The sequence below is a fragment of the Astyanax mexicanus genome, chromosome 3 (assembly GCF_023375975.1).
Source record: "Astyanax mexicanus isolate ESR-SI-001 chromosome 3, AstMex3_surface, whole genome shotgun sequence".
NCBI classification, from domain to species: domain Eukaryota; kingdom Metazoa; phylum Chordata; class Actinopteri; order Characiformes; family Acestrorhamphidae; genus Astyanax; species Astyanax mexicanus.
The window spans coordinates 49,549,218-49,576,347 of NC_064410.1; the positions used below are offsets into that span (position 1 = coordinate 49,549,218).

At 39.0% G+C, this 27,130-nt stretch overlaps 1 protein-coding gene across 9 annotated transcripts in view; it reads right to left on the reverse strand.

Annotated features, from left to right (window-relative positions):
• The window catches only part of trioa (trio Rho guanine nucleotide exchange factor a), a 158,831-nt gene that overhangs the window by 82,184 nt on the left and 49,517 nt on the right, over positions 1-27,130 (reverse strand). For 8 of the 9 annotated variants that reach the window (XM_049475422.1, XM_049475420.1, XM_049475423.1 and 5 more), the window contains 3 exons: positions 14,006-14,080; positions 5,237-5,351; positions 1,990-2,182 (listed from right to left, as the gene is read on the reverse strand). In XM_049475422.1, coding sequence (XP_049331379.1) covers positions 1,990-2,182; positions 5,237-5,351; positions 14,006-14,080 — 383 coding nt within the window. Of the gene's footprint in view, positions 1-1,989; positions 2,183-2,595; positions 2,973-5,236; positions 5,352-14,005; positions 14,081-27,130 lie in introns of those variants that run through there. The other variant, XM_049475424.1, reaches the window with a different exon arrangement.

Sequence of the window (27,130 nt, forward strand, 5' to 3'; positions counted from 1 at the left end):
AAGAAAACCTTCAGCTAAATTCCTGTATTTGTTGTGAGCAGTCAGAATTCCAGCTCACCAAAAACATGCTCCCTAACACTGACTGCAAACAAACACCCTCAGCCTGAAAACACCAGCACCAAATACATCACTATAGATAACCTGTAGATAAACTGACTACCAGCAAACCACACACACACACAACATAAAAATGTATTACACCAGTATTATACACTGCAATACAAACAGAAGATTTATAATGCTGCCACACACACACACTCTGACATGCACCCACGCATCACCCCTACTCCACACTTCATACTCCGCATCAACCAACAAACAGTGCCCACCCTGCCCACTACAATAATACACTGAACTCTCCGACTCTCCCACATGCACATACACAAACACACACAGAGAGAGAACAAGTCAAAAGGTTGGATTCTACATAAAAAGAGGCATTAAAATGACTTGCTTGCTAGAAGGCCGTCATTATCTAACCATAATTAAAAGCATTATTCCACAGACTGCACCTGTTTTGGAATCCCAGCTCAAACAGAGCCTTAAAATCGTGTGCAAAACAGAATCCTCAGTCCCAGGAGAAGAGTAATACTCCTGTACAGTAACACCTCCTGAAAAACTCATTAATTTAACAAAATGGAAAGATTTATGAATCTGTAAACAAACCGTTACACTTTCAACACGAGCCAGAATCATGAGACTATCCGTGTTTTATACATCTACCTTTTTTGATCCAGACCTTTACATTTTTTAGTTAAGCTCGAACTAAAATAGCAGGAATGAAGGTGCCACAAACCACGTTCCAGACCAAAGGACCAGATGGGATTAGTTTCTCAGGGGGTCCTGCTTTTATTGGGGGTCCTCTGTGATTGTATTCCCCTCTGGAACAAACATGTTCGTCTTTTCTCAGATGTCTTCCGAATTATCTACTGTTTTTCGCTGAACTCTGTGGTCCTCCGGTAATTTTAGTCCTGTCTGGACATCTCTGAGTTTTGTCACCTCACGTTTAATAAAATAGATATTTGTCCACTGCCACGCACCGTAATTGTGTGGATCTCCGTGGAAACGCATGCCCGAAGTGTAAAAACAACAGCAAGTGGAAATGGAGGAGCTACTGAACACGATGTCATTTGACCGAGAAAGCCAAAAAAAAGAAGAAGAAAAAAAAAAAAAACTCACTGGTCCTCCTGTTTTTTCAATTGCAGTCCAGATGAAAGAGTTTTATCACTGAGTAGAAGTGTGAAATATTTTTCACAGACGCCCCCCTGAGAAACTAATTCTGTTCTGATAGAGCTATATATTTTGGCTTTTTTGGATGGTTTAGAATACTCAGATCAATTATAGCTAACTATTAAACTATTTTGCTTGTGATTTCTTTATCTACTGTAACTGTAGATTCACTTATTTAAACAGAAATAAGGAATACAAAACGGATGCTCTGAAAATTTACAATATTAAACAATGATTCAGCTACTATTGTACAACGAACTACTGTGTTTAAAGTAATATTACAGTGTTTTGTCTAATGTTAGGATTTTTTAAGCAGCAGCAGCACAACAACTGGAAACGCAACTTGCTAAACAGAAGAACGGACAACCTACCAACTCCAACTCCAGTCTTTCTACACACCAATCAGCACCAAGTACAGAAAAATCCAGTCAGCATAGGTGATGACAACATATTGTATCAAAGTTCTTAAGCCTGTTCACCAATTGGCAGTGCAAAACCAAAGCAAACCAGACTGAATGCATATAATGATACATTAACATAATATACATTTGGTCCAGATTTCAGGTGTAAAGACATCCTAAAACAAGCTTTTTTTAGGAGGTACGCTTCTATACAGACAGCGCATGCAATATTGATAGCTCTGGCCAATCCGTGGCACCATTCTTCATAGTAACTGCTGAAAAACGAGCCCCAGGAGAAGGCAGTCAGCCTCATGTTTTAAAAGTACTGCACCTGCACATCAAATAAAAAGGCTCATACCTCAAACTCGAACTTGGAGCTGCCAAAGTTGGTCCTCTGCTTCTGCCAGAAGTTGTCAGGCTTGATGATGAGAGCGACGTGGATGCAGGAAGGGAAGGACTCTTGCAGGATCTTCAGTAAAGGCTTGATGGAGTCCCACTTGGAGCCTCGCATGTCCACGATAACCGTGAAGCCATGTTTACACACGTCCTCGCTGGAGAGAGAGAGAGAGAGGGAGTGAATGAGGGTGGGATACAGAGGAAGAGATGCAGATAGAGAAGGGGAAGGGAGGGGGGAGGGAAGGAGGGAAAGAAGGGAAGGGGGAGGAGAGAACAAAACATGAGCTTTAATCCTCTTTGCATTACATAATCTAACCTGAATAATCATAACCTCATCTGAGAACAAGAACAATTAGAATGCTGCATTATCTTTGCTATATAACTGATCAACTTATGAACATAATAATAAAACATTAGAGGGATAATGTATCAGTATAGATCGTATAAGGATAAAACGTGCCACAAAATTACAAAAATAATGTTAAATATCGTTGAACCGTAATTATTATTGCAAGACCATATTGAAGACCATCTGAAGACAGAGGCAAAAAAAGAGCTCATTGCTTACCCATAGTGGACAGCTTCAAAACGCTGAGAATGAGCATCAGCCAAAAATGAACAGCTGGCAACAGTCTGGAACAGCCTGTCTCTCTGTCTACCTGTCTGTCTGTCAGTCAGTTTAGCTAACTACTCTGTGCACATTTCTCCTCTCATCTCATCACTCTGCATCTCCGACTGCAGGTCTGGACCAGTAAACACAGCATCCACCAGTCAGTCAGTCAGTCTGCCGCTCAGCTGTGCAGATGTGCAGACGGGTTCTGAGTTACGAGAAAATAAGCCGAGCTGAGCTGCATATACACACATACGCCATCAGCAGCTGCACATGCATGCTGTAACTGCATCCACTGCAACACTGTTTTCCTCTTGCGCGCTTTCTCTCTCTCTCTCTCTCTCTTTCACTCACTTGCTCGCTCGCTCTTCCACCCACTCTTGTGCACGCTCCCTCTCATTCGTCCACCCCCCCACTTCTCTCTGCGTTTGCTCTCCATCACTCTCCGGCTCTGCGCAGCTCCCTCTCCCTCTCTCTCTCTCTCTCTCTCTCTCTCTCTATGGGAATTGCTAAGAGACTCTAGCTCTAGCTCTCTCTCTCTCTCGCTCTATGGGATTTGCTAAGAGACTTGAGCTCTCTCTCTCTCTCTCTCTTTCTCTCATTTGCTTTCTCTCTCTCTCTATGGGAATTGCTAAGAGACTCTAGCTCTCTCTCTCTCTCTCTCTGGTGTGACTGTGTGGGTGTAGTGGATGGAGCTGAGAGGAGAAAGCGATGATGTGGAGGAGGAGGAGGAGGAGGAAGGTCTGTTGGCAAAAGCTGAACTGCTGCAGGTTTTCAGGATCTGGCCCACGCTCCCGCAATAACGCTCTCTTTATCATTTTTTAGGCTTGTTTTAAGTCCCTCCCTCTTATCGCTCTCTCTTGTTCACTTGTTCAGGTGTCGCATTTTCCACCATGCGTAAGTAACAGGGTAAACGGAGCCACAGAGAAGAACAACAAACTGGGATCATGGGATCCCTATATATTGTTTGTGTACAATATACAGCTCTGGAGAAAAATAAGAGACCATTTAAAAATGATGAGTTTCTTTGATTTTACTAAATACTAAGGTCAGCAAAAAAGATCCATATATTGTCCATATATTGGCTATAAATAAGTCAATAATAATTACCATGACAGGCCCTGCCTGGAACCCTATGACTACACTGAAAACCACTCTAACAAAGAAAAGATCCAGTACACCTTCAAAAATACATCTAAAAATATAATATGATCACAACAGAACTAAAGCAGCATGTGTGTGTTGTTAGTGATGCAATGTGACCAAACACACTGCAGACCAAACTCCCAGACTAAAGGCGGCTGAATAAAGACGTAGCATGAGATAATGAAGGCTGGAGGCGAGACAGGCTAAGACAGCTCTTCCATGAGGGAGATGGGATGATGTGACACATGGAGACACAGCAGCCATGCTCTGTTCTTTAATTAAGGGGGAACACTAAGCACAGTGAGAACCATACACTCCAGGGCTGGAAAGTTCCATACTGCACAGACTGCTCCTCATACTGAAAAGTAAATATTGCTGTGCAGAACAATCTCATCTTCTCAATATTAACAAAGGTTGACTAGTATCTGAATTGCAGCCATGCAGTATGAAGACTAACACATGCCTCCTCCAATACATGTAAAGTCAGCTACACTCTCTTTTCCTGCTGCTGATGCAAACAGACTTGGAGGAAAGCGCAGAGACCCAGCTCTGATACTTTGATCAGCTAACAGATGCCTGTGCTGATCAACAACACAGTAGGAGTAATGTGGGGAGAGTCAGAGGTTCATAGGTTCTATGCAACACCACTAGCATTCCAAGATCAGAGTTTGAAACCAATTAAATCTGCATCTAACCCACAAAAACTCCTCTCAGTAAAACCAAAACTCCTCCCAGCACTCTCTAATGTGAAAAACGTATAAAATCCTGTAACTTTACTCCATCACATGCTTCTTTTACTTCGTTTGGCATCTCAGCTTGTCCAAGAATTCATGTGCAAAGCAGGTCTAGGACTGTAGGGAAGTCTAGGCCCAAACACTTTCTCAATTCTGACATAATGCTACTTTAATGTGCACCCATTGTTGACACAGGCCTTGCACACAAACACACAGCATGTACTAACTCCTTAAAGGCAAAGCGCACACAATAGAGCAGTGTGCTCAACAGTAGCCAGACATAAGACTAAGGTCCATAACCATAACAAAATGCCAAGCATTGAATAAGGCATTAAAAGCTTTTAATCCGCTATCTACAGTGATTGAGCTTCATCAAACACCTTTAGGTGTAATAATCCTTTTTAATGATAATGAGGCTAATGCGATAAAATCCTTACAGCAATGTTGCACAATGTCATAGAAAGCCTTTCCTGATAAGAGGAGAAGTGATGGAAACACAGTATAAGAAAGTGTTCACAAACTTCTGGCGATACTATGTAAATTGCACGTATTACTGCATGAGTAGCGTTTTTGCAGGAATTACCCATCATGCAGTAATCAAGGAGACTGATTACAGAAGGGGATGCATGGTGAGAAAGTGTGCAGATATTGTGAGGGGAGACGTCGGTGTGTTTATGTCTGAGTGTGTGTGTGTGTGTGTGTCTCTCTCTGGGGCTTACCTGGGGATGCCGGCGAGATAGGCGATGAGTCTGCGTAGGTCCTCGTGCCGTATTCGGTCGTGGTTGGTACGTGAGGGGAATGTTAAGACCGGACCACCGCGCTTGTCTCTGCCACCTGGTGGAGAGAAGGAGGGATTGGAGGGGAAGAAGAAAAACAGTCAGACTGCTGCTCATATGAATAGAACATCCATCCACAGACAGTTCATTCAGAGACAGACCCCAAAAATATTTGTCTGCCTATTTGCATAACAAGCTGGATCTTTCGATGAACACATATATACACACACAGATATACATTGATATATATATATATATATATATACACGCATATGTGGATGAGTGTTTATATACACCCAACCACCTATACACATTACAACTAATACACAATAACTAGGGGTGTGACGAGATCTCGCGAGATGAAAACGTGACGATATTTCTCGTCAAGTTTAAACCTGCCTCGCAGGGAAAAAAAACAGTTTAGCGTGGACTTTTTAAGAGGGATCTGGCAACACAGTAGCGATAGCAGCAAGTGTGAGGTCTGAGCAGTGAGAGCAGCTCTCAGCAGAAGAGGAAAATTCAGGCATTTGCATAGAAGTTGCTTCTGCTACTTTTAAGTTGTATGTCTGGCTGCATTTTGGTTTTCCAGTGGAAACAATAAACGGTAACAGAGTGACCAACAAGACACAACCCATATATAAATACTGTAAGTAAATCGTAAGCATGACTATTTCATTCAGGCAGTTGTACTAATCCCTTAGCTCTGTACTGTACTGTAAAAATGTTCTGTCTCTGTTTTCTCTTCAAGCGTAGTCTTAATATGACTGGTTATGGTTATGCATAGTTAAATAGAAAAAAAGAGATTTAGGAGAAAAAACACAAACCATAGGCTTAATATGACTGGTTGTGGTTTGCACTTATTGTTTGCTCTATATAAGACCCAGAAAAGTTTTATTTTATTTTTTTTTTATTCTTATTCTTATTTCTATTTCTTATAAAATCAGTGTGTGAGAGAAACCAGTCTGTTAAGTTTGCGTTATATGATTTTGTCAAATAAAACTCTACTTTTCAATTTTTCATTTTTGACATTTTCTTTAAAATTTTATTTTTAAATCTCGTCTCGTTCTCGTGAACCCAGTATCGTGTCTCGTCTCGTCTCGTGATATTAGTGTCTCATCACACCCCTAACAATAACTTTTTGCCCTTTGTGTGCTGGGTGCAGGAATGTTTACCAGTATGTGACTGTGGGGGCTGGGTCACGTTATGTTTACACTGGACACACATATACCAGCCCACATCACACACTGCATTAAGGTAGGTGCCATATGTTTATGGTGTGGATATACATTTCTGCTGCTCCAGGTTCTCATGATTCTGCCCTGAAGGTGGGAGGGGCTCTCTAAACCACTTAAAAACAATCCAAACCACTCCACACAGCTGCCTCCCTCTGCTCCACAGCATCTAACTGATCTACAGTATATATACAGCTTATTCAACATGTCTCCCAAGATCAAGGAAATTAAACCCAATTAATCCTGCTTTGTTGGAGTAACTGTCTCTGCTGTCCAGGAAAGGCTTTCTAATACTGCCACTGTGGGAGTGAACAAGTTTGAGGGAGATATAATGAACAGTCTTCAGTACGACAAGAGATATGAAATAATATGTTTTCAGCTCTGAATAAAAATCAATACCGTGTAGCATCAATGCTATGTAGGATGGGAATTAATCAAGTGTGTGTGTGTGTATATAACACTGGCTCTCAAGAGGCCTCACTAAAGTCCCTCACTAAAGTCACATTTTCACTCGATCCCCATTAAGAATGTAACACAGTGTACAGTATTGCAGCATTTAATACAAACCTCTCAATTTAACACAGACACACACACAGACACACACACACAGACACACACACACAGACAGACACACACACACACACACACACACACACACACACACACACACACACACACACACACACACACACACCATCCAGCAATACAGTAAACACACTCAACAGACTAAAGCACATAAAGAACCCATTTTAATGCTGGTCACACTAAATCAAGTATAATCCAGCAGTATTTTTAGAATGTTTGGTGCTCTAATTAACCACACGTGAAATCTGATCTTACTGTTCACAATAGGGCTGCAGGGCTGCACCATATTATCTAATATATTAGCAATATTCATAAACATTTGACCTAAAAGTACAGTAATTTTTAATCACACAACATGTTACAAATATTAAGAAATGCAATATGTGAATCAATTATTAGAGTAAAACTAATGGTATTGGTATATAAAGCTCTGGAAAAAAAAAATCAAGAGACCACTTCAGTTTTTGAATCAGTTTCTCATTTTTTTACTCTTTATGTGTATATGCTTGAGTAAAATGAACATTGTTGTTTAATTCTATAAACTACAGACAGCATTTCTCCCAAATTCCAAATAACAATATTGTCATTTAGAGCATTTATTTGCAGAAAATGAGAAATGACTAAAATAAAAAAAGAAGGTGCAGAGCTTTCAGACATCAAATAACCTGAAGAAAAGAAGTTCATATTTATAAAGTTTTAAGAGTTCAGAAATCAATTTTTGGTGGAATAACCCTGGTTTTAATCACAGTTTTCATGCATCTTGGCATGTTCTCCTCCACCAGTCTTACACACTGCTTTTGGATAACTTTATGCCACTCCTGGAGCAAAAATTCAAGCAGTTCAGCTCGGTTTGACAGCTTGTAATCATCCATCTTCCTCTTGATTATATTCCAGTGCTTTTCAATTTGGTAAAATCAAAGAAACTCATCCTTTTTAAGTGGTCTCTGATTTTTTTTCCCCAGAACTGTATAACTGTTACTCTGGTAGATGATGTACTGTAAAATAAGAAAAGTATAATATGTTTCTTTGTATGCAGAAAAAAAAAGCTTTAAAATGTTATTTGACATTGCACAAAAATTGCACTTTGTTGACACATCTGCACATGCAGATATTGCGATATCGATGCTTAAACAATATATTGCGCAGCCCTAATTTAGATTCACATGATGGCATGCCCATGAATCACATACATATCCAATTTAGGACCACATATAAAAGTAAATTAGGGGTGTGAAATATTGTATCATCCGTAATATTATAATTTTTAAAGTTAAAAAAATCAATATTTTGATTTTCTGCATCTAAAATTCCTTTAATGAGTAAAAAATAATGGATTTTACACACACAGGTGTCACATTAGGGCAAAAAATTTGATTTAAGTTACTTTAGTCTGGTAATGTGCGAATAAACCTTACTTTGTGGTCTGTAACAGTGCTGTTATCTAGTTTTAGGAAGGATTATCAATTACTGAAAACAGGCTTTAAGATAAATACCTCAGTTTAACATCAGCTAAATAACGAGCTCCAGGATACAGAGCAGCAGCGCAGGAGGAGGAAAGGGTTCTTCTCTATCTCTGAGCTTTAATCCCCTCTCTGTTCTTCCTCCCTGACCTCTTTAAAATCCTCTGCTCTCAGCAGACAGACTCAGTAAAGTGTAAAGAGCACTGACTCCACCGTAATGAAGCATGCCTGCCAGCACATCCCAACAGATTTTCCCAAGCTGGAAAAGTGCTGAACCCTCTTAATTGAGTGTTCGCTTAATAGGATCAACCATCTTATCCCTCTGGCATGAAGAACAAAAAATAACAATAATCACATCTGCGTGACGAGCAATCACAGCGTCTCTGCACTCTGTCACTTCTGCTTTATAAAGCACAGCTTAGCATCAATCTTTATCACCAGTGTTTTAATATGGACAGCAGATCTACAGTGCTACATTACAGGACTATAGGTGGACAATTTGGCCCTAAAATAATATCACAATATTTCAGGATATTTGCAATAACGATATTTTGGGTGATATGAAAAACCATTGACTTGTTTATATTAATCTCAAGAATATACTACTGCAACAAAATAAATATTATTGTTATAATTTTATTTAAGTTTTATTTACTACAAATACAAGAGTTTAATACATTCAGTACAAACCAGTAGAGACCCTGAGTTGGTAAAAAATAATAATAGTGTAAGAAAATAAATAACTAAATGACAAAATAAATAAATAAGTAAGTAAGTACGTAAGTCAGTCAGTAACGGTGCATTTACACTGCTCCGTCGCGACAACGCACAGCGACGTATCCCATAAATTTTCAATGGGAAGCGCCGCCTCCGTCAGACGCAGTCGCGCGGTGCATCACGTGTCTGATGCGTCAAAAGCGGGGGATGCGATGCGATGAAAAGTTGAGCCGAGCTGAACTTTATGCAAATGAATCCGTCCAACGCGATGCGTCTGTCCAATCAGAGAGCAGGTGTTCGCCTGATACGTGTCTGCAGCGCAGTGTCTGAAAACATTTAGTTCCGCTTTCAAGCGTCCTGAGAAGCCTGGAAAAGAAGTTTCAGGCTTTCCTGCCTCATATATTAAAACCCTGCTGATTTACAGGACTCTGATCACAGTAATACAGCGAGGAGAAAGCCTGCAGAGATTGTTGGGGTCTCTAGTGGGTTTTTAAAATATTAATATATAATTTAATGGATTTGGATAGGTTTGCTTTTGTTAGCCTATATTCTGCTCACTAGACAGTGTAATAAAGCTCAATCGAACATTTATATTTATTAATATACATTTATATTTTTTTTATTTATTGAAAATAATAATAGCTTGTATAAAAGCATTTAAATTTATTAGAACGATTTAATTGGACGACGCAGGGAAGGCCTTGGTCACGCCCACATGCAACCAGTTGGAGGGGGGCAGTGCGACCATGTGCGTTGATGCGACGGAGCAGTGTAAATGCAGCGTAAGTAATGCAACAAATATTGTACCATGTTTAGTGCATATAACCTGCAAACAAACAACAGTACATAGCAAAACAAATACAAAAAACACTGATTTCCAAAATATCAAAACATCACTATAAGGATTTTTTTTTTACATTTGTTAGAACTTTTGGCAATTTGCATATATATGATATGATATGGCACCTACATCTACACCCCTACACAGGACACACTATTGACAACCATCACCTGCACTGTATGGAGGTACTGTGTTTTTAATGTGCTTATTGTTGTGTGTATTAGATCCAGAGATTGTCATCTTGTTTCTCCTTCTTACTTCAGCATCACAATAAAAAGCTTTAAAAGACCTTTAATCCAGGCTTTTGAGACTTTTAGGAAATACACCCAGTTGGGAGGTCACTGGAAGCTAGCTGTGTGTATTGTGCTTGGCTATAAAAGAACAGAGCTAACTGCAGTAGTTGAGCTGGAGGGCACGGCTATGCACCACCACAGTGTGTGTGCACAGTCATTCATCTGACCAAGACAAAAGGATTAGAGGATGTGCGGACTTGAGTGAGAGATATTAAGGCTACATATTTTTTTATGATTTAGACTTTTTATTATTTAGAAATCACTCAAAACCCCTACAAAACACTCACATAAGCACTACATATGGTTTATGTTGGTGGATGTACCGTCTGAGTTATAATCAAGAGGAAGATGGATGGTCATCAAGCAATCATCATCTGCTTGATTTTTGCACCAGGAGTGGCATAAAGTTATCCAAAAGCAGTGTGTAAAACTGGTGGAGGAGAACATGCCATGATGCATGAAAACTGTGATTAAAACCAGGGATATTCCTTCAAAAATTGATTTCTGAACTCTTAAAACTTTATGAATATGAACTTGTTTTCTTTGCATTATTTGAGGTCTGAAAGCTCTGCATCTTTTTTGTTATTTCAGCCTTTTCTCATTTTCTGCAAATAAATGCTCTAAATGACTATTTTTATTTGGAATTTGGGAGAAATGTCTGTAGTTTATAGGATAAAACAACTTTACTCATTTTACACAAACTCTTTTGGTCTCTTATTTTAAGGCCTGTCACAATTATTACACTAGTGACTTATGTTATATTACAATGAAGTGCTCATTATTATAGTGCCCATTATTATAGTTTACCATGAAAGGCCTACAGGTCTTTAAAAAGTTTTTCACAGCATTTTTACAACATCTCTGTTCTATTATATGTGCTGCACTCTAAGCCCAAGTAACTCTGAGATGAAGGGAGGATGAGAATTTTAAACTCACTGCCATATAACTTCAGAATAAATAAAGCAAACCTTTGTTGCATCCAGTCACAGGGAGCAAGTGAAGCTCAGCTTTTCACTGATGGCTGTAAACTCTGAGTGCACTCTGCACTGCTGACTGACTCACACTCACACCTGCTCAAGTGCTCTCTGAGCTCTCAACACACCGACAAACAGCCCCAGACTCACCTCAAACAACAACAAAACAAACCAACCAGATCACATGGATTAAACACATGCCCCTGTGAAGAATTGTCTATACTTTACACTCCACTCTTACGATACTTGGTTATTAATCAACAGGCCAGTCAGTAATCTGCATTTTATCACAGCTTGGACAAGGTTAGAGACTGGTCAGAGATTCTGACTTCTGGTGATCAGACTTGGCAAAGACGGGCAGAAACTGGCCAATTAGCAGACCACAAACCAAAAGACTAGCAAGTGCCTGACCGTGGGAACCAGTGAAGCCATGCAGCCATTATATGCATTCTTGAGGAAAAACATGTTTTACACAATTTTTGTAATTATTTAGAGCAGTAGGGGGTACCTGACTGTTGCAGTTTGATTATAGGTGGTACGTGTTATAAAAAAACAAATGCTATTTCATATGACCTGTGCACTGCAGGTTAAAGAATGGTCACACAGTTGATGTGATAATTAGGGCTAGGTGATGCAGTTCACAATATGATACAGAATAATATAGTTCACAATAGGGCTGGGGCGACGCGTCGACATAATCGACGTCATCGATTACAAAAATACATCGATTTGCATAACGTGCGTCGGCGCGTCGTAAACATGGCGGCGCCTGTGGAGAGCATTAGAGGTTAGATCGGGCCCAAAAATTCCAACTGGCTGTTTTCGGGCTGTTTTAATGAGCGTTTTAATGAGCGTTTTAATGAGCGAGCGCGAGCGCTTACAACTGACACCGCGGACCGCGAGGTGCCGCCGCGTTTGTGCCGAATCCGACTCTCTGCTGAATCTGACTCCCGCTTCGCGGACAGAATCGGCACAACACCCCCGCTGTAGAACTGCGGTAGTGAAAACAGCGCTTATAAATAAATTAGTTTAGTTTCACTTTCAGTTTTCGTTATTTTTTTAAAAATAAAAATATAATTAAAAAACAGACGCCTACATCTCGGACTATTTTCTGGAGCCCGGGTCGGATTTACGGGCGGGCCTCGGGTCATGTCGGGTTCGGGCAGAGAATCTAAGCTCTAGAGAGCTTGGACTCCGGAGAGCAATCTCCAGCTACAAAAAAACGCCAGCGGGCATCTAAAGTTTGGGAGCATTTCACGCAAAGGGGCAACAATGTGGTCCTCTGCCATACGTGCAAAAGGAGCACTTGAAGCGCAAACATCCAGGAGCACTATGTCAACAGGGTCACACAGTAAGTTGCCGTTTACATCAGGGTCTCCGCGGGTGTCCTTAAAAAGACTTAAGGCTGTCTACCAAAGGTTTTAAACCTGCCACAGGCAGAAATTATACATTTTTGGTTTATATTTGTGCATGGCATTTCGCAGTTTCCAGAAACAGTAGCATTATTCATAGGTTCAGGTGTTTAGCTAAGCTAGCTGCCTTAAGTTATTTTAGCTAGCGCCGTCGGCGCTGCGGTGTCACACCGTTTTCTGTCACCGTCGGAATTTTGTGACCAGTGCTCACGGTTATGAGCGTTCATTGGCAAAACGGAAGCTTTCTATACCTACACCTTACCCTCAGCCCTAAACTGAACCGTTTTGGCTAGTCGGGGTAAACATTAGAAACGAACACGTTTCGAATCGGCCAGTGCACCGGTCTGCTGAGAACTACTTGCCAGTGGTCACAAAATCTAGCGGTCACAGAAAACAGTGCAACACACGGTTGTGGTGTATGGGAGCTTATCCATTTTTAGCGTTATAGATCTAAACAACGTGCTGTACATGTAAGTGATTATAAGTGTGGGGTTTGGTTTAGTAGGCTTGTGTTGTTGTTGTTGTTGTTATTATATATAAATATAGTAATTTATCGTTTGCTTTAAAACGTAAAATAATTATTTAAATATGTTTCTCAATGAATAGATTAGTCGACTAATCGAAAAAAATAATCGTTAGAATAATCGTTTAAAAAATAATCGTTAGGGACAGCCCTAGTTCACAATATTTAAAAAGGTTGGCGATATTATTGCATACGATATGATATGGCACACCCAAAGCAGACATATCAAAAAGTGGCTTAATTTTTTTTTCTTTATGTATTTTAGTTGTATTTAATATATTTAAATATTTATACATACAATTTTTATTTCAATGTCTTAATATTTCTAATATAACCTTTAAAAGTACCTGGTCAGTTAGCTGACCACACATCAAAAGACTAGTAAGAGCCTGACAGTGGGAACCAGTGAAGCCATGCATTCTTGAGGAAAAACATTTTTTACACAATTTCTGTAATTATTTAGAGCAGTAAGTGGTACCTGAATGTTGCAGTTTAATTATAGGTGGTACATGTTATAAAAAGAAATGCTATTTCATATGACCTGTACACTGCATGTTAAAGAAAGGTCACACAGTTATCACAAAAAGGCATGAGCAGAGAACGATCTGCTCTGTTGGTTGGATCACATGTCAATTAATAACATGCTGCATCACATTATACCAAGAAATAACTCACCTGATAAAAAGGCCACTTTTTCCTTTAGAATAGGCAGAACCTCCATAGCCTTCATCTCTTCGTTCCTACGGAATCCTGTAAAACACAACATCACAGTGATTTTAGGAGGATTCAGTCATTAATGTTTCCAGCACACGACCTGACGATGACCTCCACGACTCATTACTGCACATTACTGTCTGTAAAACTCAGGTATTTGATCCAAATATAAGGAAAGGCTTTGAAGATGACGGTCCTCTAACTCTATTTCCATCCAGCTAGCAGGCCAATTCCACCTCAGGCTTCAGATTGGGTTCCATGAGCTCAGCTGTGACCTGGCTGAACCGGCGCTTCTGTTCAAACACTTGTTTTTATGATTCATTATCTGAAGCTGCTGCCTTGGTTGGTTGAGGGCTGAGCTGGAGAGGTTAGTCATGCTCTGTTAGCAGACTGGCTCTGGGCTGGTGCTCGGCAGGCTGGGGTCTTTAGTCCAGATCACACCGTGACTCACCTCAAAGATTCACATATGGACCAATAATGCAAGTGTCATTTTGCAGACTAATAGATGACGGAGAGAAAAACGATGCTTGGAGCTTATGTTCATGTGAGGATCCTGGAGAGTTCATGAATCCAACTGGTATTTAGGGGATGTTTAAACTTGTCAGCTTTGGTTTGATTAAAACAACCCCTGGAGGGATTGCTCTGTCACTGCGTTTTGTCAGAGCAAGTGTGAACGATGTACGGGTAACAGTTAGTCGATATAAACAACAATTTAGATTATAAAACATATGTCAACTCCAAATTTCAGTTTTGACTAATTTTTAATTTGCAATAGAATTACTCTAACATTGTGGGGACATAAAAGTGGGAGATTCAATGACAGTTTATACTCCATTTATACTCAAACGTCTCCAAAAATCCCCAACACACAACATACAGCTCAGGAAAAAAAAAAAACAACTACTTAAAAATGTTGAGTTTCTTTGATTTTACCTAATTTGAAAACCTCTGGAATATAATCAAGAGGAAGATGGATGATCACAAGCCATCAAACCAAACTGAACTGCTTAAACTGTTGCACCAGGAGTGGCATGAAGTTATCCAAAAGCAGTGTGTAAGACTGGTGGAGGAGAACATGCCAAGATGCATGAAAACTTCAAAACAACATGTTCAAATAAAGTTTTAAGGGTTCATGGTTTAGATTAGAATTTGTTTTCCTGCTAATTATTGCATAGATCACAGAGGACCCACACACTCACTTTCTGCAGACCATTGCTAACAGCATTCTCTCATGGGTGTGTCATACGTCACACATATATGCAAATCAACCAAGAACACAAATGTAACAATGCATTATTTACTACAATGTAATAGTATGCAGTAAATTAGTGATTCATCAATAACAGAGTGAGATGTGTGTATGGAGGCTTGCTGTGTGCTCTCTCTCTCTCTCTCTCTCTCTTTTAAAGGATTAAGAATGTGGTGCATTTAATAAAAGAATACTACTCATGTAAGGCTAATGGCACATGAAATATGCTCAGAAAGACAAGCCAAGCCCTCCTACACTCTCTCTGTCTCTCTCTCCCTCTCTCGCCCCCTCTCGCTCTCCAGGAGAGTCATCTGTTGTCTCATGATGGACACTGCATTGTCATCAGGCTTCTCGTCATACTCACAGGCCTCACCAAATCGCTCACACGCAGAGGTTTATTAATAATAAAATACTGATGTGCATCAAATACAAACTCACAAAGCAACAAATCAATATTTTAATAAATATGCAATATTGTAAAACCAATAGTTATGATTGATTGCTTCTTTCAAAATCAAGGGAGTTAAAAAATAAGTTATTCTGTTTTTATTGGAGTAACAGTCTCTGTGTACTGTCCAGTAGACTAAATAATGTCTATTCAATTTTTGAACACTGCTGTGAGGATTTGATTGCATTCATTGACCTTTACTCATCCCAAAAGAGTACACTGCTCTTCACAGCTCAATGATCCTCCTCTAGTCCACACACAGCATTACGCGTAGAGCCAACAACTTTGTGTAACATTTGGACATAGTGTATATGCCTAAATATTTATTTACATAAACAGACTCTTAAATACATGAAATACATATGGTCTGTTCATATGCCCTGTATTGTGCCTTACTCAAAACACACTCATGGATAAAGCTCTCCTAAGAAACACAATGTAAATGGGCGGGACTAAACTCTGGTGAGTAGACGGGGAAATGTAAATTAGAGGGTTTTAAAAATAGACTGCGTGTAGGGCCAGTTAGGTTTAAAGCTTATCATCATAAATATTATCTATATAAGTAAATAACAATTTATGTATTACTTTTTCAGCAGAAACAATATAGCATTGAATAATGAAAGTTGTAATACAAAACACCAGAATATGTGGCAACCCTACTAAGCACTACGGTGAATTTTTAAAACAGTAAAGATGAGAAGTAAAGGCAACTCAAAATGACTATATTTAAAATCAGAATTTTTGCATGTCTGAACCAATCAGGAGTGAGCACTGTGAACAAATGAAGTAAATAGTGGAAGGTGTGTGTGTGTGTGCGTGTGTAGTCAGTAGTGTGGGTGGAGAAAACAGGAGCTCAGTCTTGCCCTGAGGGGAAAGTGTGTCGGGTTGAGTGAGTGAGTGTGTGGTAAGTAGAACAAACAAGGTGCTCTCTCTTTTCCTCTCTCTCTCTCTCTCTCTCTCTCTCTCTGCTGAATGATGTAATGGCAGGGTGTGTGTGTGTGTGTGTGTGTCTGTCTGTCTGTCTGGGTGTGTATGTGCGTGTGTGTTTGTTTTCCCTTGGCACGTGATTTTTGTTTTTCAGGTTAAGCATGGAAACATGCAGCGCACCTTTATAAACGGTTTATAAATGGTTTACAATTAATTTATTAATGGTTAGTAATTAGGTTGTAAATGTCTTAAAAATCATTAATAATCAGTTATAACACTTGTAGAAAGGGCAACAATGACCTGTTGTTTATAAATGACTAAAAGAGTTAGTGGTGGAATGATTAAACTTGGGAGTTAAATGGTTAAACTGATGTTGACTGATGGGGAATATGGAGATGGAGAAGCAAGTTGAGTAAATAAGTTGAGTATCTGACAAGATCTGAAGTTTAACCATATAGATGGCTGTGGGTTCACTATTTGGCAAACAACAGGTCATTGTTGCCATCTCTACGAATGTGTTATAACTGTTAATAATGATTTTTAAGGCATTTATTACCTAATTAGTAAACATTAATAAACTAATTGTAAACCATTTATAAACCCTTTGTAAAGGTAGTCTTATTTTAAAGTGGTACCAAAAAGCCTGTATACAGTACAGCTAATAATGATGATGACATTCTTTTTGTTACTTTATTAAACCATTTCTGAAAAACTTGTACAATTCAAACTGTTGAGTAATGGTTCTAAATAGAACCACTGGAATTACTATTAAACCCTTCAAGAATCATTTAATTAAGCACTGTTTTTAGATTATAATGCTATAGTAAATGCTGCCTTACACTTTAAAGACATGTCTGTTTAATTGTGATAATTTAAATGCAATCAGAACTGTTGGGATTTAATAAAAGCATACAGCACTGCTATCTAAATACAACACTAAATGATCCACTGTCTGGAACCAAACTATCTATCTAAAATCTTCATTAAGGGTGTTTTCAGACCAGCGCTGTTTGGTCCAGTTAAAACGAACTCTGGTACATTTGTAACTTTAGTGCAGTTCGATTGAGGAGGTGTGAAAACTGCTAGAGAAGGTGGTCTCGGTCTGATCCCAAATGAACTCTGGAGCGGTTCTCTTGTGGTGAGAATGTGATCCGGTCTCGATCCAACCCACCTATTAAATATAGTCTATTTATTTAAACTAAACTGCTGATAAGGCACAGTTTAAACTGATATATTAGCCAGATAACGTTAATTAACACAGCTATGAACAAATGCTGTGTTCATGCACGCGTGGTCTGTGCTGTGTTCACTGCTCTCAGCCGCGTGACTCGGTTTACTACGTGTACATCAGCTCTGCAAGTCTAAACACTGTTTTAAAGCGCAGTATTTCAGTGTTCAGTGTTAAAGCACAGATATATGCGCTGAAACACAGTCTTCTCGCTATATTTACTTTTTGTGTACATTTATATTTACTACCGTGCCAGACAGCTCTGACCAATCAGAGGACACATTTTGGTGTGTTTAGGTTTATGCCAGTGTGAAACCAAACCAAACAGAAGAAGAAACGCTCCAAGCAAACGAACCATCAACTGATTCGGACAAGAGAAACAAACTACAGGTGTGAAAACCTAAATTTGATTCTTGAAAATCTATACAGTATTGCAAATTAAAATATTGTTATACATCCATATATATCAATATATTCTTACACCACTTGTATCCCAATACTTTTATCTTTTATATTACAGTTCAGTTTTACTTTGAATTGCAGCAAACGGCTGCCGGACAGGACTGCAGCCTTAAAAGGGGGGTTTCCCACACACACACAGACACACACACAGACACACACACACACAGACACACACACACACAGACACACACACACACACACAGACACACACACACACAGACACACACACACACACAGACACACACACACACAGACACACACACACACAGACACACACACACACAGACACACACACACACAGACACACACACACACACAGACACACACACACACAGACACACACACACACAGACACACACACAAACACACACACACACAAACACACACACACACAAACACACACACAATCCACTTCAGAGTCCATCTGCTTTGAAAAACATCACTCCCACTCCAGTCTGAAAGGTGGATGTCAACACATTGTGAAGTGTATCGGGCAAATCACAACTTTCAGAAAAAACTATGCCAGTAAAAACAATCCAGCCTGAACAGAAGCAGAATGAAGAGAACTTCAAAGCAGAGGCCAGATTCTGAGGGACTGTTCTTAGGAACTGTGGCGAAAAGGAATTCAAGGACATGTTTCAAACCTTTCATTTCAACAAAGCAACAAAGGAAACAAGAACACTACAACCATAATATGCTTGAGGTTAGACTTCAGCAAGTCAAGCAAAGGGCAAAGGAGAAAAACAGCAGCCGAGACGCTGTCTCTCCCCCGTGACTTACAGAGTTCAACACAAACAGAACATCCTCAAATATATATATATCTCTAACCTCAGCATAAACATTCAAATGAAACAGTAGCAGTATAGTGGACAGAACAAGATTAGGCAAGAAAGATAACCATATACAATGTACTTGTGCTGAGCACAGATGACCTCTGCCTTTGACCCATTTGTGTAAGCATGCACACACTAATGAGTACACTCAGAAGATGCACACTGATTATTTTCATTTACTTTTTTTTTTTGTAAAAACACATGCCCGGAGCAGTGGGCAGTGGGAGGCAGTAAGTGTTAAGGAGCAAACAGTGACGGCCTGCAAAACCTGGGTACCAGGTACCTGGTCCAGGCAATGCTGCAACAGGGCTAACAATGAACCCTGACTCTGATTTACTAAGCTTACTTCACTGTACTGTACAAGTGCTTTTTCTTATTACTGAAAAGTTACAGCATGTAAACTTCGTGGAATGAAAAAGCCACATAACTTGAGATAGATGACACAGGTGGACATAAAAAAAAATAGAATATCACTGAAAAGTATTTCAGTAATTCAGTTCAAAAACGTGAAACTCATATTATATAGCTGTATTACACACAGCGTTTATTTCTTTTATTGTTGATTATGGCTTACACACCATAAAAACCCCAAATTCAATATCTCAGAAAATTTAAATATACTCTCAGTTGTAATAATGGGTTAAGATGAGTTGTCTCTAGTAATTTCTTTGGCTCAAGAGGTTGTTCTTTTTAAAGCAGTAATCTGTTTTAGATTCCATCTGATATGATTCCAATATCATTTTATGGATGTATGTAAAAAAAAATAGAATATCTTTAAAAAGTTACTTTATTTCAGTAATTCTGTTTAAAATGTGAAACTCATATATTATATAGATGTATTACACACAGACTGATATTTCATATATTATATTTAAAGTCCAATTGGTACTTTTGACAGTGTGGGCAGTGTGCCAAATCCTGCTGGAAAATAAAATCCACATCTCCACAAAGTTGTCAGCAGAGGCGAAGCATGAAGTGCTTTAAGATTTTCTGGGAAAAAAACTGCACTGACTTTAGACTTGATAAAAAACAGTGAACCAACACCAGCAGATGACATGTCTCTCCAAACCATCACTGATTGGTGGAAACTTCACACTAGGCCTCAAGCAGCTTGAACTGTGTGTCTCTCCACTCTTTCTCCAGACTCTGCTTCCTTGATTTCCAAATAAAATATAAAATTTACTGATGATTAGTGATGGTTTGGAGAGGCATTTCATCTGCTGATGTTCATCCACTGTGTTTTATCAAATCCAAAGTCAGTACAAACATTTAATTCATAAAACACCCTTTATCAACACCCTTACAGTTTGCTAGCATAATGCTACCACTGTTAGTTACAAAGCTAATAAAAAGATGTTTAATATTTATATAATTTGACATCTAATATGTACAAAGAGCCAACCTCACTTCATAGGTAGCAGATTTATTCTGATATAATCTATATCGTATTAAAGTAAGTATTGTTAAGTATTTAAAGGCTGTTTTGTCTTTTTCATTCCTGTGGTTTGCTGGTTTTAAATATATGTGTATTTGTATGTTCTTCTGCTTTTCTAAGTTGTACACTCAGTGAAACAACACACAGCTGCAGATTTAACCATATTTACAGCTCAATTAGCCACTTTCACCCTCATTTGCGAGCTGTTTAAAACAGTTGCTGCTTGTCTAGCTGTCAAACAGCAGCAGCAGGAGCAGCAGCGGGGCTGTGGAGCTGAGGAACTGAGGGCTCCTGCTTTCACCTCTTAATGAGAGCGAGGGATGACAGCAGGAAGAAGAGCAGAAGGAAATAAGAAGCTAAACCTGAAAGAGAGAAGGAGGATGGGATAAGGAGGAAGATGGGGGGAGGGGGGTGATGAGCGTTTGGTGGTCATCACAAAGGAAGGAAGAGACGGAGTGAGAGAGTGGTGAAAGAGTGAGAAAGAGGGAGGAAGAGTGTGAGTGTGGTTGCTGAGGAAGTAACACAGCAAGGCCAACCAGCTGCAGCCCCACCGCTCTCCACCGGAGACAGCTGCCTGCCTGCAGACAGCCCCACAACAACACACACACACTAACACACACACTAACACACACACTAACACACACACACTAACACACACACACTAACACACACACACTAACACACACACACTAACACACACACACTAACACACACACACTAACACACACACACTAACACACACACACTAACACACACACACTAACACACACACTAACACACACACTAACACACACACTAACACACACACTAACACACACACTAACACACACACTAACACACACACTAACACACACACTAACACACACACTAACACACACACACACTGATTAACTCATGTTCTTATATTACACCAGGGTGCATATAATATTATTTTATCTTTAAAAAAAAGGATGATTTTAAATCCAGTCATTTCCAAGCACTGAGTCAGTGCCGCAGAGCAGATCAGCTACAGAGAACTGTGGAAACTATTAAGTATAATATTTTCTCAACTTATCCCAACCATCAGAACACTGAAGCTGCAAGGAAAATGCTGTAGTAAGAGTAAAAGTGACTTGAGCAAAAGTAAAAGTGCTCTATCAAAAAAGTGGCTTGAGTAGAAGTCCAAGTGTTCTTTATGCTCCACACTTAAGTGAAAGTACTAAAGTACTCATTTTTTGTACTTAAGTATTAAAAGTATTTTTGTAAAATGTATAACTGAAGTACTGAAAGTAAAAGTACAGTACTGTGTTATTAGTTTAGTTATTACACAAAGCAGTGGAAAGTTAGCAGTAGGGGTGGGCAATATTATATCGTATACAATATATTGTGACACACAAATATCATATTATTAAAAATCCATATCGTGATAACAGGGCTGTTCTGTCTTAAAAGTAGTCTATTATTTACTGTGAAGCTTTGAGTGTATTTTATTGTATAATTGTTTTAGTTTGCAGTTTATATGCATGCACTAAATATTCTGCAATATTATTTGCTGCATTATATTATTTGATGCTATATTATTTATTTTGCCACATTATGATTATACTGTTATACTATTATACTATATTCCTGAAATTAATGAATTATTTTAGTTTTCCTATATCGCCAAGTATATCGTTATCGCAAAACTACCCTGAAATATCGTGATATTATTTTAGAGCCATATTGCCCACCCCTAGTTAGCAGTGCTAAAGGCAGAACAGGAGCAGCGGGGTCTTCTTACAAGATCAGCTGGATCTCTTGATTCACTCAATGATGAGCAGTTTCATTAAACCCAGTAACAGTGCAGATCATCTACCGCACTGGTTTTAGTGATAATCGCATCCAGAACTACTAATAGAGACAGTAAAACATTTAAATAAAGCATTTAAATGGTTAAATGATTAAAACAATCCTGTAGAAGCTAAAAATACACTTTTAAAAGTTCCTATAGCCTTGCCTATAATGTTAGATAAACAAACACAGATTCACACACTGTCCTGTGACGCTCTCAGGATGTTCAGTGTATTTCACTTAGGAGCTTCATGAGTTAAACATTTCTAATTGTTATCCCATTTTCTTCCCAATTTACAAGGCCAATTATCCAACCCACTCTTAGGAATCCCCCTATCACTAGTGATGCCCAAACACCAGGAGGGTGAAGACCAACACATGCCTCCTCTGATACATGTGAAGTCAGCCACTGCCTCTTTTTGAGCTGCTGCTGATGCAGCATTGCAGAGTAGCATCACATCGAGCTCGGAGGAAAGTGCAGTGACTCGGTTCTGATACAACCTGATCTGCTGATCTACATCACCCTTCGGAGTGATTGGGGAAGAGAGAGTGTGCCATTTACCTAGCTCCAGCAGCTGATGGCAAGCTACATGAACAGGATTCGAACCAGCGATCTCCTAATCATAGTGGCAGCGTCTCAGTCTGCTGGACCACTCAGAGCCCCAGGTTAAGCAGAATTAAATTGACTTTTTTTTCTGTTTTTGTTATTGTGCATTTAAGAGTGGTATTCAAACAAGCTCTGTTCTGATTGGCTGACTGAAAATAAGTGGAAATTATGATTTCAACTGATTTCAGAGAATTTCTATTGGTCCTATCATGAAATTATGACAAAATGAACAACAAAAAGAAGTAATTTTTACACACTATCCAAATATTGATGTTTATTATTTGTTTAGATATTTAAATTAAGACTTGGTCCGCCTATTTGTCTGGCCAAGTCTTGCCCACCAGAGAAAATAACTTCCTGTCAAGGATCTGTGTAACCTACCAATCAATCATTACTGATAACCGACTGCATCCCCCAGCACCCACCCATAACAGCTGCATGCCTTTTACCAGCAACTCTAACAGCAAATCATATCACTGCAGAACAGCAACAATAGATCAAACAGACTAAAAATACATATGTATGCACACTCTCCCCCCCCCCCCTCCTCTCTCCCCCTCTCTCTCCCTCAGAGGAGTGTGGGTACCAGCTGTCACTCAGACTGATGGGTATGACTGTGTAATGAGCAGCAGAGGGTACAGGTCAAGGGCCCACTGTCCAGAGTACGGGAACAGGAACATATCCTTCATATTTCTGTCCATTTTGGGGACGACATCACATTGAAACTGGGACACCAAAGCCATCAAAAAAAAAAAAAAAAAAAAAAAAAAAAAAGATTGAATTCATTTACCAAAGTGACTCAGGACAAGTCTGAGGGTGTGAGGGTATGGATGGATTAAAGTTTTCTGAACAGCAGTGAAAGCTTATTTGGTTTAATAACAGGATTCCTATTGCTGTAAAGTGGATTAATTAATATGGCTGCAACTAATGATTATTTTGGTAGTTGAATAATCGGAAGATTATTTTTTGAATTAGTCGATTAGTCAACTATTATTTATGCAAAGTCCTCCATCTCTAAAATGATAGAAACAGCTTAAATGAAATTCAAAAGGCACTTAAAGCATTTAAAAGTCCAGATGTTGTTTAAACATGAAAAGTACTGATATTTAGTGAGTAAATATGTAATCTGTTGTGTTTGGGTACTAAGTTGAGTGTAAACTGTGTAAGTGAGCCCATTATCCATCTCCCACTTCGCTTCTGTCCTCAGCACTTTGGGTAATATGATAGCTTTACAAATTAACGATTAGTCAACAATGAAATTTGTAGTCGACAAATTTAAATCGCCATTGTCGATTATATTGACTAATTGTTGCAACCCTACTTTATAAGGAGTCCATTTGGATTAGCAGGTTTTCAGGTTTATTTTTTACATTTTTTCCCCATTTTCACCCTAATTTACCAGGGGGGGTAAAGCATATGCTAGCACAGGGCTCCGGTAGCCGATGGCAAGCTACATAAACAGGATTCGAACCAGCAATCTCTTGGTCATTGTGGCAGCACCTAGCCCGCAGGATCACTCGGAGCCCCTGGTTGTAAAAAATTACTATGCATTAATTACTAACTTCAGTGTGCTAACAACTACAGTTTAAAAAACAGGTGACACGGGAGACAAAGGCTCCAACCCGACCGACCCCACATAAGGTCAGGTCATGACTTCAGTGAGAGTAGGAGTCACTCCAGCCAGCTGAAGCAATGCAGGCCATCAGGCCATCAGATTCAGAAGAGGATTAGAAGATCCAGCAACACACTTTCATGACAGATTCTTATTCTGAGAAACCTAACTCCAAAAAATCATGTTCTGTTTAGCAGTGGAACTCAGAGAAAACACCACACGAAAGTACTGACTGGCCAATTTTATCATTTATAATGATAAAACATGTTAGGATGAGCTTTCCTCAGATCATCAAGTATCTTATCTTTGCTTTTATGAAAGGCTTTGTTTAAACTTGTTTATGACAGGTTCATGACCTCTTGGAAAAAGTAGAGGTCAAATCCCAGTTTATGCCTAAGACTGTGATGGTTACAGTTTACAATAAATACAATAAAATACCACTACAATCAAAATGCTGCAGTGAGGCACATCTAGCAATAACCACAGCACAGCAACTACCTAGGAACATTACATTAGCCACTGGGAATTCCATATCAACTATGTAGCAACAGCCTAGCATAAAGTAGGAGGGAGTGCTTTAAGCTGAACAACCATTCTATATTTAATCAGGATATTCACTTCTCTAGATTTAAGCTAAAGTTGCTACATGTATCAGTGTATCAAAAGTCATGGGACAACAGGACGTACATCGATCCATAAAGTATTAGCTCAAGAGGTGGCTTGGAAATGCCCACTCCTGTATAAGCTGTGAGGTGTTATCTTGTGAGTGAGGCTGAATAAGCCTCCTTACAAGCCATGAGTTTGAAATTGATCCTTGTTCAGCTGTTCAACATCGCCAGGAATCAAAAACATCCATTTTGGATCAGTGGGAAAGCTGTAATAAAAAAACTGACACATCTCTTTAGTTATAATCCTCTTGAATCTGTACAGAAGCACGAATGGATGAGGGAGTTGTGTTCGAACAATATGATGCACTTAGGCTAAATAAAGCACTACGGGTGGGCAATATGGCCCTAAAATTACATTATGATATTTCAGGGTATCTTTGTGATAAAATTTAATATAACAAAGACAAAACACTGGGGAAAAAACAAAAACAAAAAAAAGAAACCCAGAGGAATACGTTACTACAACAGTATTAAAATATTCAGTAGCAACAAAAACAAAAGTTGTGCCTCTTTTGTAAACAAGATGCGTATTATCCCAATACAGATTTTTCAAATTACGGGATTGCTGGGTCACGATATATTGTGTTCGTTATACTTTTATAAAGCACACTTAAAAAGTGCTGCAAACCAATGCAAGGTGAAATCCGCCTTTTAAAAAACCCTGTTTAATGCGGATGTAACTAAAAAGCATCAGACCACCAGCAAGTTCAGATGGCCTGTAATTATTTCACAGGAAAAGAGAGAAAAACACAAACACTGCTGATCTGTACAGAAATACAATCAAAGAGGAGCAGCTGTGAAAAGGGAAATTACAACAGGAACCCATGTAAATGTAATACAGTACAAACAGGGCTAAATACACAATGAAAAACACTTATCTCCAAAACAGCAACTTTACAGGAGAGAGAAAAAAACGTCAACTTTCAATGGAAGTCAATGTAAAGAGTTTATTTCAGATCATTTTGAAGAGTTTCTATTGGTCCGTTCATCAAGAAATTTAAGGGTAAGGGACAGTTTGTCTGTTCAAAATATGTAGTAAACTAAAAATCGACAAAAACGGAGATAAGTGTTTTTTATAGGAGAGTGACGATATCTTACCTAATATTACCCTCCATAAGCAGATATTTTACCAGAGTAAAACTACTGAATATTGTTTTTGGTCCAAATCAGCTGCTCAAAGCTCAGAAAATCAAAACAGCAAAACACTGATCCCGAAAATATCTTAATGTAATTTAATGTAAAGTACTGATACTACAAATGCTGCTAAACTGCCCAAATCGAAAAGGGAACTCATGCAAACTAAGAACAGATATCAAATCCAGGAGTTAAATAAATAATGTGAATAATTAGACAAAACACAACCAGGCAAAATTCAGCTTTATGTCAGATAAAAAAAAAAAAAAGATCTCCAAGCTGCATTCTTTACCTGAGATTGTGGGGCAAGTCTAAACACACTCCTTAAGAGGCACAAACAAGAAAACAGGGTTTATGTGCTGTCTGCTGAGTGCACTCTATAGTGTACAGTAAAATATATTACTTCGCAAATGACTAGTGTTCAGATTTTGTTTCCCTCGGTTTCAGAGTTAACCAGGTTCAAGAAGCTTTAAGCGTTGCATTAAATGGAATTCTGGGCTAAAAACAATATTTATCATGGTACTATATTTTTCGCACTATAAGGTACACCAGATTATATGGCATAAGATCAACAAACGTCTATTTTCTGGTCTATTTTCATATATAAGGCGCACCGGATTATTAGGCACATTATGCAACGCTAGTAAGGAACAGGGGTGTCGCCATGTTCC